The sequence below is a fragment of the Oncorhynchus keta genome, chromosome 30 (genome assembly GCF_023373465.1).
Source record: "Oncorhynchus keta strain PuntledgeMale-10-30-2019 chromosome 30, Oket_V2, whole genome shotgun sequence".
In the NCBI taxonomy this organism is placed as follows: domain Eukaryota; kingdom Metazoa; phylum Chordata; class Actinopteri; order Salmoniformes; family Salmonidae; genus Oncorhynchus; species Oncorhynchus keta.
Window position 1 is genome coordinate 25,188,755 of NC_068450.1, and position 20,754 is coordinate 25,209,508.

Below are 20,754 nucleotides of genomic sequence, written 5' to 3' on the forward strand. Positions count from 1 at the left end.
TCCTATGCAGGATAAGTGTGTAATAGGAATTTCCAGTTGAACAAAAAGAAGAGCAGTCGTAGGTAAAGTTAATAAAAAATCTATCAGGTTTAAGTTGCAAAAGGGAGACACCTCCAGCATAGAAGCAGAGAAAATGTAAAGTGTCTGCTTGATAATTGTCCCCTCTGGGCAAGCCTGCTTAGAGGATGAACTCTGGTATTCACCAGCATGGATAATATGTTTTTAAAGGATTCCTAAAATATTAAAAGGGGAATGGGCCTAAATGGATGAGCACAAGGTCATGTTGCACCAATGGCAATTATATATGAGATAGAACCAGATCCCACCAGATCAGACAACTTCCACTCAGAGGAACAGATAATGAACACCAGTCCCTTCAGGTTCACTATGTTATTCTCAGAGTGGTGGTGGTGATAGTAGTTATGTTCCTGTCACAGTGTAGATACTTCTCTCACCGTCACTAATGAGTCACAATCAACCTTTCACCCTCGACCCCTGTTTATTGAAGACGAAATCTCCCATCAGTCATCTCTGTATTATCTCATCAACCAGGCAGAGAATAAGGAAGCATCTCTTATCTGTCACATTACGACTATATACTGTACAAATGAGTAACACCAAACCATGCAGTGAAATGGAAACATGTTCTTCTTGAATTAGAAAATACGTATTTATGTTCAGCTGAATAATGCAAATGAGTTTGGGCCAATTAACAAGAGCAAATCAGTCTCCTCAGTTTAGCTTTAGGGGATGACATTTATCACAGGCTGCAAATTGATATAAACATTTCTCTACTCCCATTAGGATGTTATTTTCCTGAACAATAACTGTGTATGGTATAAATAATATTTTGTAGCCGTACTTTCATTCTTTCAATAATATATTGGAAAGTCTTCCCTTGATGATAAGTGCTTGAGCTGCTGCTGCAAAGATAAATCATGCATTTCCACCAATTACATCATGGCTATGTGCTGTAATGCTGTGCTGTAATTTTCAGTTCCACCACCACAAAAGCTCTTTTAATTGCATGTTTAAGACAGAAGCGACTAGCTGTCCTTTAAAGCAGTGTGATATACAACTATTTCATTACACTTAATGTGCTGGAGTGATTTAAGCAATCTAGCAATGCCCCTGGGATGCATCTCCCTCTAATTTCACAATCTCATAGTATTATTATTATTATGATTAGCCACAGTGGTTTTTCAGAAGTAGTGTCCTCATTCTAACTCAGGTCGTTATGATTCCTGTTTTAGCACCCTGCCTGCACCAGCACTTCCTTCTCTGACTTGGTAAAGCGTAAACAGATGGCCCTGTACCATCGGAGATTACAGCACATCACAGCAGATGGCAGTCTGAAGGGCACAGACCCCAACATCACCATGCTGAGGATAGAGGGAGGAGAGGAGGGACTGAACCTTGGGGTAATGATCTTACACCTCAAGTGATCTTACACCTTTCCTCCCAGTGTTCTGAAGGTCCAGTGAGATGCTTTCACATAGCACCCAAGTAGAAACTATACAATTAATGTAACGTCGTTCTTCGTTTGTCGAAAGAGAGTCGGACCGAAAAGCAGCGTGGTTGTTACTCATGTTCTTTAATGAATAAAATGACGATACATGAAAATAACGTAATATACAAAATACAAAACAACAAACGGAACGTGAAACCTATTACAGCCTATCTGGTGAAACTACACAGAGACAGGAACAATCACCCACAAAATACAAAGCGAAACCAGGGTACCTAAATACGGTTCCCAATCAGAGACAACGAGAATCACCTGACTCTGATTGAGAACCGCCTCAGGCAGCCAAGCCCATACAACACCCCTACTCAGCCGTAATCCCAATAATACAAAAACCCCAATACGAAATACAACAACATAAACCCATGTCACACCCTGGCCTGACCAAATAATAAAGGAAACACAAAATACTAAGACCAAGGCGTGACAATTAATCGATTAATTTAAGTAGATCGACAGGTTTCGGAAATTGGGTCATCTTTATTCATAAAACCTATAGAAAATTCACCACAAAAAAATACCTTTGCATATTAATTGATATTGGCACACACATTTGAATAACAATTTCAGACAGCAATATTATGTTTGTATGAAAATCTTAGAGGGTTTCATTAGAAACTTCACGTAATTGTCTGATATGTTTTCACATGGAGCGTCAACTCTGGATCTGTTTTACTTTGTAATGCATCTCCATGGAAATGTTTATGACTGAAATTAAACATATGGCAGCTGTCAGTAGAAAAAGAGGTTAAAAAAAATGAATTATGCATCTTTGAAGTTAATCTTATTAAATACACAGACAGTCAGGTAAACAAGAGTCACAGATAGTAGGTCTATTTAAAGGACTGACCAGTACAATAGTGTAAGTGGAGTTTGTTTTTGTCACACAACACAATGCCACAGATGTCTCAAATTGAGGGACTGTGCAATTGGCATGCTGACTGCAGGAGATGTTGCCAGAGAATGTAATGTTTTCTCTACCATAAGCCGCCTCCAACATTGTTTTAGGGAATTGTGTGTGTGTGTGTGTGTGTGTGTGGGGGGGGTGTTAAGGAGTATTTCTGTCTGTAATAAAGCCCTTTTTAGGGAAAAACGAATTCTGATTGGCTGGGCCTGGCTCCCAAGTGGGTAGGCCCTATGCCCTCCCAGGCCCACCCATGGCTGTGCCCCTTCCCTGTCATGGGAAATCCATAGATTAGGGCCTAATGAATTTATTTCAATTGACTGACATGAATTCCTTACATGAACTATAACTCCATAAATCCTTTGAAATTGTAGAACGTTGCCTTTACATTTTTGTTCAGGATATATATACATAAATAAAATCTTACAAACAAAAGCATTGTATTCTTTGAGACGTATAAGGGCTTTTGGAAGCCATCCATTATCAACACTGAAATATCCCCTTATTGCGACTGTATGTTGAGAGCATAGTAGTGACCACTTGTCTCCTATCCCAGACGGCTCTGTTAAACACAGCTGTCAACATGATCACTACTGAGATAGTCCTCTGCTCTGGCTGTGGGATACATCTCAGCTTCACTGTGCCAGGAGAGAGGGTGGTGAAAAGGGAGGGGAGGAGGGGGGCATAGACTCTCTGCTGGCCTGGCTGGCGCTCTGCCTCACTAGGCCAGATGGAGGGCATCAGATCCTGGGCTGTAATATCTGCCACACCATTTACTAGAGCACTGCTGTCTACCAGCCATATCCTACAGTACAACATCCTCTGGAGATAAACACTGTCTACCAGCCATATCCTAGAGTACAACATCCTCTGGAGATAAACACTGTCTACCAGCCATATCCTACAGTACAACATCCTCTGGGGAGAAACACTGTCTACCAGCCATATCCTACAGTACAACACCCTCTGGAGATAAACACTGTCTACCAGCCATATACTACAGTACCACACCCTCTGGAGAAAAACACTGTCTACCAGCCATATCCTACAGTACAACATCCTCTGGAGATAAACACTGTCTACCAGCCATATCCTACAGTACAACACCCTCTGGAGAAAAACACTGTCTACCAGCCATATCCTACAGTACCACACCCTCTGGAGAAAAACACTGTCTACCAGCCATATCCTACAGTACAACATCCTCTGGAGATAAACACTGTATACCAGCCATATCCTACAGTACAACATCCTCTGGAGAAAAACACGGTCTACCAGCCATATCCTACAGTACAACATCCTCTGGAGATAAACACTGTCTACCAGCCATATCCTACAGTACAACATCCTCTGGAGAAAAACACTGTCTACCAGCCATATCCTACAGTACAACATCCTCTGGAGATAAACACTGTCTACCAGCTGCTCCTCTCAGCCAAGCTACAAGGACAAGGCACATTTGCCCTCGAGACATAGTGCATTTCATGCAAACAAATATACATACTGTACATATAATGCAGTTTTGAGTTTGAGGAATAATATTGTTTCTAATTACCATATTCTGCAGGCAAGGACAGACAAATAAGATACACTATATCATAACATTGGGAATTTTTGTAAATCTGAGTTCATATTGAATTGCTGGTGTAGGTCAGTTGTTTTGAATAGTTGCTGTGGGCCATAACCAATCTCAATACCAGACTGTGGAGACCGGCAGCGATCAAAAGAATGAGCACTTCATTATGAGCGAGAGCCTGCTCATGATCTCCAAGTCGCACCATAGTTGTCAGACTAGTTCCTAACAGTCCAGCTGGCTTGTATGGGTTTGACATTGGGCTGATAAGTCTTTACTCTCCCTCCTCCGGCAGGGTGCTGCTGCTGCAACTTGGGAGTTGTGTTTCTAAAATAAAGATTGGTTTTTCAGCATCATTCTCTCAATTCATTAATCGTCATCAAGCATTTTTTCATTAATAAATTGCCATTACCCGCTACCCTAATAAGGTGCTTCTGAATCAGCAAGACAAAGTGACACTAATTTGATATGGATTTGTTAAATACCAACAAATGGGGATTGATTCCTAAACACAACCGATCAATCTGCATGCGCTTTTCAAAACCAACCCTGGATGTAACAGATTCATTCACCACACAGATGTCACATGGTTGTGTCAAAGTAATAATTATCTTAAGCAGTGACCCATTACCACATCCACATTGATTCCTTGTTTAATCATATTAACAGGTTTGCATGGTTAAAGTCCATTGTCTATCAGTGTTAGGTCACATTGTCTACTTAAGGTAAATAACATTCCTATATGAGTCAATGAAGCGCTCCCCTGCCCTATTACATCAGGATAGTGCTGCAACTCAAGGTTTAGTGACAGTGCCTGACAGATTAAAGTCAAATTAACCAATTTGAGTGTACACACTACCTTAACTTCAGGAGAGTCACTCTTATGAAAGAAGTAGTGAACACACATTTGTATAGATAGGACTAGTTGAGTGGTAAGAATAATTATTTTTGGACAATATGTTTGAGGAGTTGCACATTCTCTCCAGATAACACTGTCTGGGAGCTGAAAGACACTGCCTCATTCACAGGGGAAGGAACCTAAATGGGGAACATTTTCTAGCAGAACTAAGTACAGGAGTTGAAAGAGAATTAAAATCACAGATAAAGTTTGAGCACAAATGCAATTCCCCTTTGGCGCAAGCAATTAAAAGAAGCTTCAATCAGCCCATGGATCCATCGCCAACTGGCCTGACCTCACGTTCAGAATGCAAAAAACAAGAATGGAATTTTCCAGCCCAGCTGGCAATGAAGGCTGTCTGCTGGCCCTGAACACACTGGGGTAGATCCTCTGTGAGGACCAGTATTTTCCTGCTACTGTACATTGACAAGATTACCCCCCCCCCCACTTTGTGCAAAGTATGAACGTGGATAGTTTTACAGTACAGCATGTTCACCAACACCTCCATGTTGGCCCTAATGATCTTTCCCTCTATAAATACACATTTCACCATCAGTTTGTTACAGTACAGCATGTTCACCAACACCTCCATGTTGGCCCTAATGATCTTTCCCTATATAAATACACATTTCACCATCAGTTTGTTACAGTACATTACCTTATGCTTGAAAAATAAGTCTGATCTCAAACTAGCATACTGATAACCAGTGAACAGGGATCTATTGGAGTTGTTAGGTTCGATTTAGAGCTGGTGTCAAATTCTTGCTATTGAAATTCACCATCAACATTCAGAAACCTGAACTGCTAAGACAAGGATTACACCTAAAAACCTAAAGTGCCAATAGAAGCTGAAACAATCTAGATATAGGCACTTGCCTAGAATGGAAACATCCCTTATGAACACAGCAAAATAGTTCATTACACAAAGCATCATGCCATCCCTTTAGATTTATTCCCTGCAGTGAGGTATAGGAGGTGTTGTTTAAGGGTCTGTGCCCAGGGCTGCTGGCCCTGGCCCAGCTTGCAGAGCAGCAGGCTGTGCTCAGAGGTGTTGTACAGGTTGTGGTCCTGACCTGGGTCTTCCTCCAGGAGGTACAGCTCCCCACCATGCACGTCTGACAGGTTAGCCTGGAAGCTAGCTGGGTCGAAGCCCGCCCACACAGTGAAGCGATAGTCCCAGGAGCGCAGAGAATAGCCCATTATCCGGATGTCCTTCAGGTCGGGCAGGTCGGAGTTTTCCTGGGGGGTGTCGGCGGGCCGGGGGTACTGGCTGAAGGCAATGGCCTCAGACTTCTTGTGGTTGTCGTCGTTGTTGAAGGTGTAGGCCAGGTCGTGTCCCTCGGTGCAGAGCTCCACATCAAGGGAGTTGTCGGGACAGGTGAGCGGGGGCTTCAGCCCAGCCAGGACAGACACAGTGGGGAAGATATCTAGCAGCTCGTTCACGTTGCTCACTGTTCCTCCTGTGGAGAAGAGGTATTGTGAGTCACAGCCCCACAACCGATAGTCTACTACATTATATGGGGAATAACAATGTTACATAGGCTGCATTTACCGGCAGCCTAATGCTGATATTTTTCACCAAAGAGAAAAAAAATGAAAAAGATGTGATTGATCAAAAGCCCAATTAGTGGAAAAATCTCAGTATTGTGTAGACGCAGCCATAGTGGAACACAAACTTCATGCAATCTGTCCTGGGAGAATGACTTGGAGAGAATAGAATAGTGTGTCTCAAAGGCTGCATTTACACAGCCAGCCCAATTCTATCATTTTCACTAATAGGTCTTCTGACCAACCACAATAGGTATTTTCACATCAGCTCTTTTTCCAGGGCTGATCTGATAAGTCAAAAGACCAATTCCTGATTTTTTTTTTAGCAGAATTGAGATACCTGTCTAAACGCAGTCCATTGACATACTCCTCACGTCCTATCCTTCTCAGAACACATTGGATGACAACACCAGAGGTCCCTCCCCTCTGCCTCCACCAATGGGTTTTGTGAAGACAAGAGGAGAAGACGCAAGGAGTATGCAATTCAATCTTCCTAATGGCTTCCTCTCCTACACTACCACTGATGGGAAGAAAAAAACTGGATCGGTTTCCACCATACTGCCTTCATCATCACCACATCTTGCCAGATCAGTGATAAAAAGTGCACGAGGAATGAAAACTAGTTAGTTATTGACTATAGGAGTGTATAGTATACCTCGTGTGAAGCGATGCAGTGTTGGGCCAAACACATTAATGTAAGGGAAGGTCTCTGGCCAAGGAGGGACTGCAGTCACGCCTGCTACGTAGAACATTAGTGGAATGCGTGTGGCCACGTCAAAGTTGCTGTATTTGGCCCATTCTCCATGCTCCCCAAGTGACCAGCCTGTAAGAAATGAATCCTATTACAAATACATACCCAAACATATTTAAACAAGACTAACATTTAATTATCGCTATACAACATGCATAAACAGTTCCTAGTCAAGTTAACATAAGGTTTGAAGGAATCCAAGCTTGAGGCTGGTGAAGTCTGAACTCAGGAGTGTAAAGGCAGAATTTGTGTTGTCACAGCCCCATCTAGTGGACAAACTACAAAAGAAATGTACCCATTGACAAACTATTATAGGCTAGACAGCAGTTTGATCACTACAGTACATAACGTATTGAAACAGAAGGAAGAATTGACGTACCATGGTCAGATGTAAAGACCACAACAGTGTCTTCAGCCAGGCCAAGATAATCCAGAGTATTCAACAACCGACCCACTTGGGAGTCCATGTATGACACAGATGCATAATAGTGCTGTTGAATCTGGAGCTGAAGCCAACATTTATGGTATATCAATAATACATAACAGTATGCAACCTGCTGTAGTATAATATGCTGCTTCGACCTGTAGGTTTCTGTAAGAATGTTTAAATAGTTCAACATGTATCTGCATCATATCACCTCATGTAACAGATTGGAAGGAAAGAAATCCACCAGTTGTGCTTCAACCATCTACAGCCACAATAAAAACCATATAGAATAGATACCTTGCGTCTACAAATAATGAACGGATACCAAACCAACCTGGAAATCTTTTGGGATCGGCCCATATGGGAAGCTGATGTTTAGAGCTTGGACATCTTCCCTTTTCCTGATGTCAGTCCAGGGATTGTAGGCCACGCTGGGGAGGCCTTTAGGAACGTCAGGGTCTGGAGGCAGGCTCATCTTATCCAGGGGATAGAGTGTCAAGAAGTCCTAATACAGAGAGTTAGGCCATTTAAGAACAAAATTACAGTTTACAAGTGCCATGGCAGTTTCATCAGTATGTTACAAATCATACCATCTACATTTATTGCTCATCTACATCATGGTTTAACCCAGCGTATTCCAAACTCTGTCCTCAGGACTCCAAGGAGTGAACGTTTAGTTTTTTACCTTAACACTACACAGCTGATCCAAATTATCAAAGCTTGATTAGTTGATTTGAGTCAGCAGTGTAGAGCAAAAACATGCGCCCCTTGGGATCTGAGGACGGAGTATGGGAAACCCCTGGTTTAACCGCTCCTGGTGTTACGGTGAAGTAAGCCAGGCAGCTGCAGTACCTGTGGGATTCTGAAGGGAATGTGAGGTTTGTGGAATCCAACAGCCAGAAAGAAATTCTTGCCAGAATCCCTTGTGGACTTGAGCAGCCTGATGGCCTCCTCTGTGCTCTCCATGTCTGGCAGTGTCCCAAGAGGGGTTTCAGACACATTAACTGAGCACAACAGGTTGGCATGCAGTTTGCCATCACTGCCCTTGCAAACCTAAACAAAGCAGTACATTTCATTCATGCTAAACATTAAACCCTTCAGAATTGTTTTAAATGCATGAGACATTTACATTAGGCAGTTAAACTAAACATACAGAGGGCTGAAATCAGATAACATGCATAAGCATTTGTAGCAATTTCTTAAAATTAATGTCTACTGAATGGAATCCATTCACTAAAGTAAATAGACTATTCAGTATACTGACATCATTTAAGCCATATGGCTAAAGCCTCTAGACCATGGAGTTATGGCAGCAGTCAAGACAAACACTGACCTTCATATTTTCATACTTGAAAGAGGGAGGATGATAAGGAGGTACAGACCAGCTGTACGGGTAATCATCCGAGTGATTAGAGGCTATGCCTTCAGCACAAAACACAGCGATATTAGTATTAAGACGACATGGGAAACAGCCTCTGGCAATTTGATAGATTCACGTCACATGACAAGAGCTGTTGCTTATTTTGTGCAATAAGGGGTTTTAAACCATTGAACACAGAAGCACAGAAGATAATTGTTACTTAATTTCTCAATGTAGACTAAGAATTCACCAACCAATAACATAAAGTAGGTTTAAGACAAACGGCAGGTTGGCATTTATTGGGATGAATCCTGTCCTGGCGGCAGCGCTGTTGGTTGGTCACTAGCCACAAAGTCAGATTTGAAAACTAAACACACTGCTAACTTTACACCCAACTTCAATTAGGACCAAAACAAACATTTGTGAATGCATTTTTTAAAACTATATAGCCAATTTTGACTTTGCGTCTGGCCCATCAAGCAGAAACCACTCAGCCTTCAGGAATAGATTCATCCCAATAAAATGGCAACCTGTTGATAAAATGTCTAGGATCCTTTTACCTGGGTGAAAAACTTTTCCAACCGACATGGTGGTGTAGCCCTTTGACTTGAAGTACTGAGGGAGAGTGGTGTAGTTCCCCGCATGCACTCTCCAGTAGGAGTTAAAGTCATATAACCGGGTTGTGTCAGGTCTACGACTTGTTAGTAAGGAGGTCCGACTTGGTGCACACACTGCTTGCTACAAATTGAATGAGAGAAATTACTGTCCCATTTTGTCTATATAGTTACAATCACTGGTAGAAAATGAATTGCCAACTAAAGTAGGCTTGCGCTACAGCGTTAAAATCACTTTGTTGTAGGACTACCTGGGCATATGCGTTGAGAAAGACGTTACTTTTAGAGGCAAGTTGATCAATGTTTGGTGACTTTACAATAGGATCCCCGTAGCATCCTAATGTTGGTCTCAAATCGTCAGCCATGATGAAGAGAACATTGCGCCTAACTAAAGAAAAATATATTAGTCAAGGTTACAATGGCTGCGTTAACACAGGCAGCCCAATTCTGATTCAATCACCACTAAAATTGTTATTGACCAATCAGATCAGGCATTTCGCAAAATATCAGAATTTGGAAGCCATAATTGCCCCGCCTTAAAAATCAGCTACAACGTAGCAAGCTTTGAACGAACGCCATACATTGGGCAACACGACTAAAGTTGTAACAATGTTACTGATCAATAATACGTTCTCACAGAAACTCAACATCAACAAGAAGCGACTTACTATAAAAAGGTTTTTGAAAAGTGAGTTACCTGTTTTTGCAACAACGTCATGAGAGAACATACACAGAATCAGGACGCAAAACCATTTATGGACAGACAGAGACATCGTGAGGCAACAGAGCCTCGCCAAGCTAAAACAATTGTAAGCTAATGAAGCTCGTGCGTGGTCTATGAAGCTCGTGCGTGGTCTATAAAGGTAGTGCATGGACATATATATATATATATACACACGCGACAACTAATGACTGTGTCAAAACATTGATCGCATCGTGTCTGCTGAAATACCTTCCTGGTGAAAGGACCTCCCCTCTTTCTATTTCCATTGGTCGTTGGAAAGTCTACGTCATGCTCTGAAACCTAGACGCCCGCCTTTATTTATGAAGTTGACAGGTATTCCTATCATTTTCAATATGCACAAATGTATTCTATACAAATAAAATCAGTGAGTAGTTAGTTACCTTTCCATCCATCCAATTGGCGACAGATTTCCATGCGAATATTCTAGAATCTGCATAACACATTTGGCATTTTCCCACCAGTGGTATGTTTCCACAAAATGGACCTGTTGCAGTTACAAATCAGTGAATGATGACATAATGTACGCAATGTACTTTTTCGCTTAACTGTTCATGGACGGAATAAAAAGCTAAAGTGCAATGTGTTTCCATCGCATTTTCAACTCTACGGATAGTTTTCTCACAAAAACACATCGCAAATGTGTCAACAGCTCGCAGATGCAGTGCTCTTCTAGGATCTTCATGTAGGCTCTTCTACACGAAGAGATTATTATGGATAAAGCGGACAATATTTGTATTTGTCAAACGGCAGTCAAGCATCGATGATCATGTCAACAGAATAAGACCCTTGATAGGCTATTGGAAAGTAGCATCAAGCGCAATCATCGTGCACTTTCACCACCCTGTGAAGTTCATCATCATGTATTTTATCTGTAGTCTAATAAACTGCATGGTTTCCCGGGTCGTGGTGGAGGACTACACACCATATCATCACGAGACTCAAAATTGAACGTCGATATGATGGTTATTGTGTCAACTTTTGCACGAAAGGCGTTTTCACCTCCATTTACCACATAATTAATTTGGACCATGGCTGGGAAGACAATGGGAACGGCTTTGGGCTGATGTAGGTTGACTTGTGTGCATATGTTGTTGATTGTGTGAGAATAAGGAAGCAGATTTTACCAAGGGGATTTCTGTTTAAATCTGACAGGTTTTAATAGCATCTTCCTATTCTTCTTTTCAGGAGGCTATTCATTCATATTACATTACATTTGACAATTGCTCCAGGGAGCTAGAAACACAACATTTCATGATTTTGAATTGCAGTGATGCTATAATCAGTGGCTTGAATTGTATTTTAGGAAAGCATTAAAAAAGTGGTTTGATTGATTTATAAACATTTTCTTTCCGTAGGATCCAGGCGAAATTCCCAGCATGGCCCAAGGAGCACCAGCTGAAAGGTGTCTCACCCACAACTCTACTCTATAGTTTGATAGAAGCAGTGCTGGAAAAAGTACTCAATTGTCATACTTGAGTAAAAGTAAAGATACCTTAATAGAAAGTAACTAGAGTGAAAGTCTAAAAGTATTTGGTTTTAAATATAGGCCTACTTAAGTATGAAACATAAATGGAATTGCTAAAATGTACTTAAGTATCAAAAGTATAACCCATTTCAAATTCCTTATATTTAGCAAGCCAGAAGGCACAATTGTATTTATTAACATTTTTATTGGCAGATAGCCAGGGGCACACTCCATCACTCAGACATAGTTTACAAACAAAGCATTTGTGTTTAGTGAGTCCACCAGATCAGAGGCAGTAGGGATCCCAGGGATGTTCTCTTGATAAATGTGTGAATTTAGACAATTTTCCTGTCCAAATGTAAAAGGTACTTTTGGGTGTCAGGGAAAATTGTATTTTCTTTGGGAATGTAGTGAAATAAAAGTTGGACAAATATAAATAATAAAGTACAGATACCCCCCAAAAACTACTTAAGTACTTTACACCACTGGATAGAAGTAACGAGTTGCATGTTTGTTATGTTTGCGAATGCATGCATACCATGGTAAAAATCTATTGTCTATGTCTTTTCAGGTGGGATTTCAGCCTACAATGCCAGGGACAAAAATGTTTGCACCTATGAGATAATGGACATGGGCACCACCGGGGGTGACTATTCCAATGAGTCGTTGCCAGATCTCAATGGTTCAAAAGCCAGGGTTATTGAAGAGTCCGGGGGTGACGGAGGTGCCAGATCTCAATGGTTCAATGAGTCGTTGCCAGATCTCAATGGTTCAAAGCCAGGGTTATTGAAGAGTCCGGGGTGACTATTCCAATGAGTCGTTGCCAGATCTCAATGGTTCAAAAGCCAGGGTTATTGAAGAGTCCGGGGTGACTATTCCAATGAGTCGTTGCCAGATCTCAATGGTTCAAAAGCCAGGGTTATTGAAGAGTCCGGGGTGACTATTCCAATGAGGTGACTCAATGGTTCAAAAGCCAGGGTTATTGAAGAGTCGGGGTGTTGCCAGATCTCAATGGTTCAAAGGCCAGGGTTATTGAAGAGTCCGGGGTGACTATTCCAATGAGTCGTTGCCAGATCTCAATGGTTCAAAAGCCAGGGTTATTGAAGAGTCCGATCTCAATGGGGTGACTATTCCAATGAGTCGTTGCCAGATCTCAATGGTTCAAAAGCCAGGGTTATTGAAGAGTCCGGGGGTGACTATTCCAATGAGTCGTGACTATTCCAATGAGTCGTTGCCAGATCTCAATGGTTCAAAGGCCAGGGTTATTGAAGAGTCCGGGGGTGACTATTGCAATGAGTCGTTGCCAGATCTCAATGGTTCAAAGGCCAGGGTTATTGAAGAGTCCGGGGTGACTATTCCAATGAGTCGTTGCCAGATCTCAATGGTTCAAAAGCCAGGGTTATTGAAGAGTCCGGGGTGACTATTGCAATGAGTCGGGGTGACTATTGCAATGAGTCCAGATCTCAATGGTTCAAAAGCCAGGGTTATTGAAGAGTCCGGGGGTGACTATTGCAATGAGTCGTTGCCAGATCTCAATGGTTCAAAAAGCCAGGGTTATTGAAGAGTCCGGGGTGACTATTCCAATGAGTCGTTGCCAGATCTCAATGGTTCAAAAGCCAGGGTTATTGAAGAGTCCGGGGGTGACTATTCCAATGAGTCGTTGCCAGATCTCAATGGTTCAAAGGCCAGGGTTATTGAAGAGTCCGGGGGTGACTATTGCAATGAGTCGTTGCCAGATCTCAATGGTTCAAAGGCCAGGGTTATTGAAGAGTCCGGGGGTGACTATTCCAATGAGTCGTTGCCAGATCTCAATGGTTCAAAGGCCAGGGTTATTGAAGAGTCCGGGGGTGACTATTCCAATGAGTCGTTGCCAGATCTCAATGGTTCAAAGGCCAGGGTTATTGAAGAGTCCGGGGGTGACTATTGCAATGAGTCGTTGCCAGATCTCAATGGTTCAAAGGCCAGGGTTATTGAAGAGTCCGGGGGTGACTATTCCAATGGGGTGACTATTCCAATGAGTCGTTGCCAGATCTCAATGGTTCAAAGGCCAGGGTTATTGAAGAGTCCGGGGGTGACTATTCCAATGAGTCATTGCCAGATCTCAATGGTTCAAAAGCCAGGGTTATTGAAGAGTCCGGGGGTGACTATTCCAATGAGTCGTTGCCAGATCTCAATGGTTCAAAGGCCAGGGTTATTGAAGAGTCCGGGGGTGACTATTCCAATGAGTCGTTGCCAGATCCTACTTCCTACCACTTTCTCGTACTTTTCCCCCTACTGTAGGCCTTTACCACCTGTCTTTGAGTCTGCCTATGGTGAAAATATCTCCATCTCTTTCAAGCTATTTGCAATGACTGATGTGTGGTTGTTTAGTTGGACTTAGTTTAACTGCATGTTAGTCTCTTTGGATAAAATACTATGCCAAATTGCTAACATCTAAATGTAGAATATATGTATTCTATCTAGTTTCCAAATAAAATCATCATAGAATTCGTGTTTGGTCAACTTGTATAATGCATAGATTTGTCAAATTTTAAGGCAGAATCATTTAAGATCCGTACAAAAAACTACCACTAGAGAGCATTGCTGGCCATATATTTCCCATCAATTCTCCTTGTTCCCCAGCACAGATTATACACGGTGTTTGATTTGGGCAGGAGCTCACTGGAGCTGAGTACGGTACCTGTACCATTTATAGAATATTAGCTCAAAAGTACTGTCGAGCTCCTGCACTTATATAAACAGTACCAGCACCCAAATTGAGTACCCGCAACTATTTCAGTCCGAGTCAAACACTGATTATCTATGGACATAAAATTAATTGACCAGGAAATCCGTAAAGATTTTTTTTTTAAAGTACAGATGGAATTGAGACACAAATCATACAAAAAGCAATAGCTAGGGACGCTAGGGGACAGTACACTTGAAAATGTTGCATCTTTGACTGATACTGTTTGATTAATTTTACAGTTGATATTTATCTAAAGAAAATTCCCAATGAGTCAACTGGTGCACACAACTCGTCGACTTTCTCGCGGACGGCATGGGCGGTACTCCAGTGCTTCTGCAGGCTAGTAGAAGACACGAGACCTCAATGGGCCAGATCTAATCATCACAAATCACCGAGGTCTTCTTGACTTTGATGGATGACTGCGTACTCTGAAATATATAACTCAGTTTGTAAGTACCATTTTCTTCAAGACGAACTTAGAGACAATTGTTTGATTGATATGCGAAGCTCCCATATGGTTCGCTCCAGTTTTCTATTTTGCTGTGTGTTAGATTCGCAAAAAGCCTGTTGAATTCAGTTGATGGTTTCTTCAACTTCACCGAAGCGTTGTTATTGAATTATACCTCATTTGAAGAATATCCTGGGACACAATTCGATGTTATATTTAGTTTGCGACTCATTATCCCCTTAAATATATTTTAAACAATCTTTTTTTTAAAACATTTTTTACAATATCCTATTATTGCAACACATAAGGATAATGGTTATGAGTGTTTTTGCTGTTTCAATAGGCTGTGGTCAATACAATTTAGTCCAGTTGCTTATTGCCAATAGCTATCTGGTATGATCTGACCATTAATAACTTTACATTCCTTATTAGAATACAAATAACGCCCCATTTGAGGGATATAAAATGCTGTTCACTATTGCCAAGTACCTCAACTCCTCTACAGAGTTGAGCGCATAGGCTACTAGAGGTAAAAAATAAAACCTTTTTTAATTCACGAACCTCTGACTCAGAGTCCCTTTACATGATCCTTAAAGAATGTACATTCTTAAACCCTTATCATGTACCTGTTTGACCTCTGTTGTAGCATGCCTTTGTTTGCTGAAATCCATACTTTTGAATAAAACCTTAATCAAACACAACCACCGACTCAGCAAGAAAAATAAATGGTTCCAATCGTTTTTCCACCATTAATTTTCCCATAGGGGATTTTAGAAACACTTAAAATAAGGTCTGTGTCTCATGTAGGCTTACCCTGGCGTGACGTTTTGATTAGTTTTTCTAACAACGATATATGGCATTATTTCTGAACATAATGGCATGAAGAAAGTGTACTGGCAGCTGGTCCACAAAGTTTTTAATAGGGGTCAGTTCTCAACCACACCCATTCGACCAGTAGGACCAACCAGATTGAGTCATGGCACTAATTCCATGTTTTCAATAGAGGATATCACTAAGAGCACAACACTTAAACCATTTAAAAAAAAGCACAATTAGTTGATTATCACCATGCAATTAAACCCTTCAGATAAATACCTTCTCATGTGCCCTTAAGGCTCACACATGCTGTGGAGCAAATGATTTGGAATGGAAGGAATGCCTGGTGAAAACCGCAACAACTGTAGGTTAAAGGCAGACGAGAGGGCCTTTAGCAGTTTAATCTAGCAGTAAAACCCAGCAGGATCCCTTTTCACGTGGAGAGTGGGAGAGCAGAGTGGGTCGTTTCAAGGGTCAGCTCTAAAAGGTTTCCAGCACCATGAGAAGAGAACCAGGCCAGACTGAGAGGAGAACTGTGTGTTGTTGTTGCTGCTGTTTTGACATCCCTGTCTGTCTGTGACACATTCAGCCTCCCACCCAGCATCGCTAGCTCACTAGCTCAGTTATACAGTATAATGTTTTTGTTATTTACAGTTCTGCTGCATACATGGCCTTAATTCAAGTTGATTAGAGCCAGAGAGATCGCTGCTCGTAGATGTGTCCCAGATGTGAGCAGGAATTCCAAGAGCTTTGTAAAGAAAAGAAACAGTACTCTGCAGGGGTTATCTAAAGAAACCCGAGTCAGAGAAAACTGTTGAGGGGATGAGGGATTCAAGAGATCAGGGGGAAAAGGGCCTCTTGCTCAATCATGGGCAAATATTTAATTCTTCAGAATTCAACTTTATATAAGTAACTATAGTTAAAATCAGTGTTATTTTACTCTGAATTTCAACTACAGTATCTTGGTAAACCACAAAGTTGAGGACAATCACAATGCTTGATATTTGCACTGAGAAATGATCTCATGTCCTTCTCACCATCGTTTAGCTGCTTTACATTCTCAGTTCTGAGCAAAGCAGTGGGTTTCTGTGGGGGCAGTTTAAAAATGGTTCAGGAAATACCACAAAAATCCAAGAGTAAAACTGACATGTGTTTTTGAAATTAGTCCACATATAGTTTGTATGAATTGAGATTTCTCATGTGTGATGATCTACTCTGTGTCTGTCTGGATGTTTCATTACTAAGATGATGATTGCTGTCGGTGTATAGAAGACACCAGATTGTATACATTGAGTTGATAAGCTAAGTCTATTGATTCTAATGATGTATTAGATCAATTATTTGTTATCACCCAAGTCATATTCCTTTGGAATGTCATTAAGTAGAGTAAATGCTATGGTAGTGCTGTGGTTACTCTCTGTGACACAGGCTTCTAATGTGTTTACACTTTCAGGATGAGGGAAATATTTCATTTTGAAATGGAGTCTCAGAGGTCTGGAGCTAATAGAGTTTCAGTGGATTGTTTACGTGAACACATTCTTTATTCCTAGGAAAATGGCTCCACTTGGATAGATTCCAAGCAGTTCTGGCCATTTTGGTTGTATTCTGATCCAGCTTTACCAAATCCTTCAGACCCCGATCTCACATAGAGATGTTCAGTTAAAAACTTTCAGACTGACTTGAGTTGTTCATGAGTAAAACGTTGCATTCGATTCATTTGACTATTGTTGTAGTAAAAGGTTTATTGTTTTGCACAAGTTCATTCTGCCACAACATACTTCTGGGCAATTCCATGGTGACAGAATGATGCTGAGACTTAGATTTTTCACTTTAAAATGTCAAACAAAATCCACTGATTGGAAAGTTAAACAAACCATACAACCCAATGCACAAGGACAACTGTTAACAATTCCCACAGAAAAAGTTACAAAAACACATTTTACTTGAACAGTGCAGATGCAAAGTTTGGTAACAGAATTACGGTTTGTACTGTTTATCTGATAATTAGACTGTTTATCTGATAAGTATTATCCAACCTGTGGATCAGTAGCCCATATTGATTTTCTACTTAGTCGTCCATATGAATTGACATCCCAACATGAATGACACAAAGGTTGAACCATAGTTAGCCATAGTTAGAGGTTAAGATTTAGACATCTGTTGTCTGTGTTGACTCACTCTATGGCAGGGTGGTACTCTTGGTTGGGCTGTTTTGTGTTTCTGATGGGGATAGGATAGAGTTCCTAGCCAGGACAATCCTCATGTCTCCTCACGACACCCCCTATCTAATTATCACAGAGACACGGGTCAGATCGGCTGGAAGTAAGCTGCCTGGTTGAGACAATAGCTGCAGGCTGCCGCTCGGGATTAGGCTAATGACGGGGGAGGGAGTGGGAGGAGGGAGGTGGAGATGGGTGGGAAAAGTAGCTTGGGGCGGGCTATTCACACTAGTGTCCTCTCACTGTAGGCAGGTCACTGGGAGGGAGGGCAGGTAGCCTCAAAGTTAGCTCTGTGTCTTTATGGTTGTCTTTCTGCCGTTCTGTCTTAATTCATATACATGAAGAAGAGGGGTGTTTGTGTGTAGTGGACTGGTGGCCTTTAACGTTGCAGCTGGGGCTTGCACAGGGACTCTTCCACTTGCCGCCATCACTCAGACAAGCTGGGAAAGGATGTACTGCCTGCTGGATCTCTTGAACATTCCCAACTAGAAACCATGGCTGGATTTTACGGCTGCTTGCATGTAAAGAAGTAAGTCTGTTCTCTCTGCTTTTCTGGTTCAACTTGTTTGATATCCTGGCAAGGTATGAAGACAGGGGAAATATGTATCGCCAGAGCATTTATCTGAAGTGAACATAGTCATGTATGCTATTTGTCCCAGGCAGTCTTCTTAATGTACATGTCTGTCTTTAGAGAAGGGCAATAGTTATGTTCTGATTCTGAACCCTAATATTAGGACACAGTAGGCCTGCATTGATTCGGCAAGTCAAAAAAGATGAATAAATAGTTAATTTGTAACTAAGACCACTGTTGTAGCCTCGTGGACTAGATTGTAAATGCACTGTATAGGGGCTGTTTATTCGCAGTGTTAAAGAACCATCTCCCCCTTTATCCTTCCGTCTCAAGGCATTAAGAAGACAATAAAAGCTTTATTGACCCCTCACTCAGTTCATTGATAACATGTGAGAAAGAGAGCCAGGCAGCCTTTTCTTAAACTGTGAACTGACCCACTTAACAGTAACAGCCTGAAAGGGATCAGCACTTCTCCCCCAGAGTGAGTAACTTACTGCCACGGTTTATTCACATCCATCCACATCCCAAACATCCATTTCATGGTTTGTGTCTGTCAGCTGTTCCAACTAAGTTCCTCTTAGCAGAAGTCTGGCTTCATGTAACATCTTGTACACAGACGGACTTAGAAATGGAGAATGTATGACATACAGTATAGATGAGTACAAAACATAACATGCTAGTGTAAACAGCTTGGCTCCGATGTGTGGAACACCTGCACCGTTTCACATGGTTCTCGTTTAAACAGTCACCCTTCCTTGATATTGGACCGTAAAAAAGCCTCACTTTTTCCAGATGGAACTTGTCTGATCTGGTTTAATCCTCCTTGTCCTACAGAACAGGGGTAAGGAAGGCTGCATTGAACTATGCTCTACTACTAACACCAAAATGTTTATTTTTCCTCTTGTTGGATTCATATGTTCAAGCTATTATTGAAGATTAATGCATTCACGCATGTTAAGCCCTGTTGTACACAACATCATGTGAGCGCAACACACAGAATGTCTCTCTTGCTACACACAACTCGTATTTGGGACAGATGTGTGGCCTCACCCTTCCGCACTGAATGCACCCTTGATGCAACTTGTAAATTCAATCAGCTTTTTCTCAGTCAGACTTAGTCACTCCTCTCATTTAGAAAGAGTGAGGAGAGGAAATTCCATGGGTTTGTGGCTCTGGTTCAAGACAAACATTAAGGTATGTGAGGTTTTACTCAACAGCTGAAAAAAAACTTTGAAAAAACAAAACTGTACTGTGATGAGCAGACCATCCAATTGGATATGCAGCCTCATATATGGGGGCGCCACCCAATGAAAAGTGTTCACTCAGCATAACAGAGAATGGTGGGTTGAACCTCCAATAAAAAAAAGACGGAACATCCTTCCTTGATATCCTGAAAGTCCGCCCATTGTAACTACTCTAGGAGTTCTTCCTTCCAGGCAGCTGTGCCCTGCAGTAGCCTTGTCCCGGGTACTGTGCTTCTCCTGTTAAGTTTCATTGGAGCTGCTGTTTGGTTGCTGTGATCATCTTGTATGTTCTGGGGAATCGATGGTTTAGCCAGATTGCATTCAGTTTGGACATCTTTATGTAGGGCTACTGGCCTACTACACCCACTACTAATGAACTACACTGCACATCATCTACGGTGCCTTCGGAAAGTATTCAGACCCCTTGACTTTGTCCACACTTGGTATTATTATTTTAAAATAGATTTTTTTAATTCACTCATCAATCTATACACAATACCCCATACTGACGAAGCAAAAAAATTATTAAACCCTGAAATCTCACATTTACATAAGTATTCTGACCCTTTACTAAATACTTTGAAGCACCTTTGGCAGTGATTACAGCCTCAAGTCTTCTTGTGAATGACTCTACAAGCTTGGCACACCTGTATTTGGGGAGTTCCTCCCGTTCTTCTCTGCAGATCTTCTCAATCTTTGCCAGGTTGGATGGGGAGCATTGCTGCACAGCTATTTTCAGGGGTCTCCAGAGATGTTAGATCAGGTTCATGTCCGAGCTCTGGCTGGGCTACTCAAGGACATTCAGAGACTTGTCCCGAAGCAACTCCTGCGTTGTCTTAGCTGTGTGCTTAGGGTCGTTGTCCTGTTGGAAGGTGAACCTTCACCCCAGTCTGAGGTCCTGAGCGCTCTGGAGCAGGT

At 41.7% G+C, this 20,754-nt stretch overlaps 2 protein-coding genes across 3 annotated transcripts in view; one reads left to right on the forward strand and one right to left on the reverse strand.

Moving 5' to 3' along the window:
- Nucleotides 1–1,575: 1,575 nt before the first annotated feature.
- On the reverse strand, nt 1,576–15,818 carry ids (iduronate 2-sulfatase). Of its 2 annotated transcripts, none has more exons than XM_035756592.2 (9): nt 15,800–15,818; nt 9,852–9,988; nt 9,547–9,724; nt 8,960–9,048; nt 8,479–8,679; nt 7,961–8,131; nt 7,579–7,705; nt 7,104–7,271; nt 1,576–6,360 (listed from the first exon to the last, which is right to left on the reverse strand). In XM_035756592.2, the coding sequence occupies exons 2-9, from the start codon at nt 9,963–9,965 to the stop codon at nt 5,831–5,833; spliced, it is 1,578 nt and encodes a 525-aa protein (XP_035612485.1). In that variant the 5' UTR covers nt 9,966–9,988; nt 15,800–15,818; the 3' UTR covers nt 1,576–5,830. The 2 variants fall into 2 exon arrangements, with proteins under 2 accessions (XP_035612485.1, XP_035612484.1); XM_035756591.2 differs by lacking the exon at nt 15,800–15,818 and adding an exon at nt 10,298–10,473.
- A 2,425-nt stretch (nt 15,819–18,243) lies between these two features.
- The window catches only part of LOC118371217 (capping protein-inhibiting regulator of actin dynamics-like), a 32,196-nt gene continuing 29,685 nt past the window's right edge, over nt 18,244–20,754 (forward strand). The window contains exon 1 of the mRNA XM_052487001.1: nt 18,244–18,550. Within this exon, the coding sequence (XP_052342961.1) occupies nt 18,516–18,550 (35 nt within the window). The 5' untranslated portion in view covers nt 18,244–18,515. The remainder of the gene's footprint in view (nt 18,551–20,754) is intronic.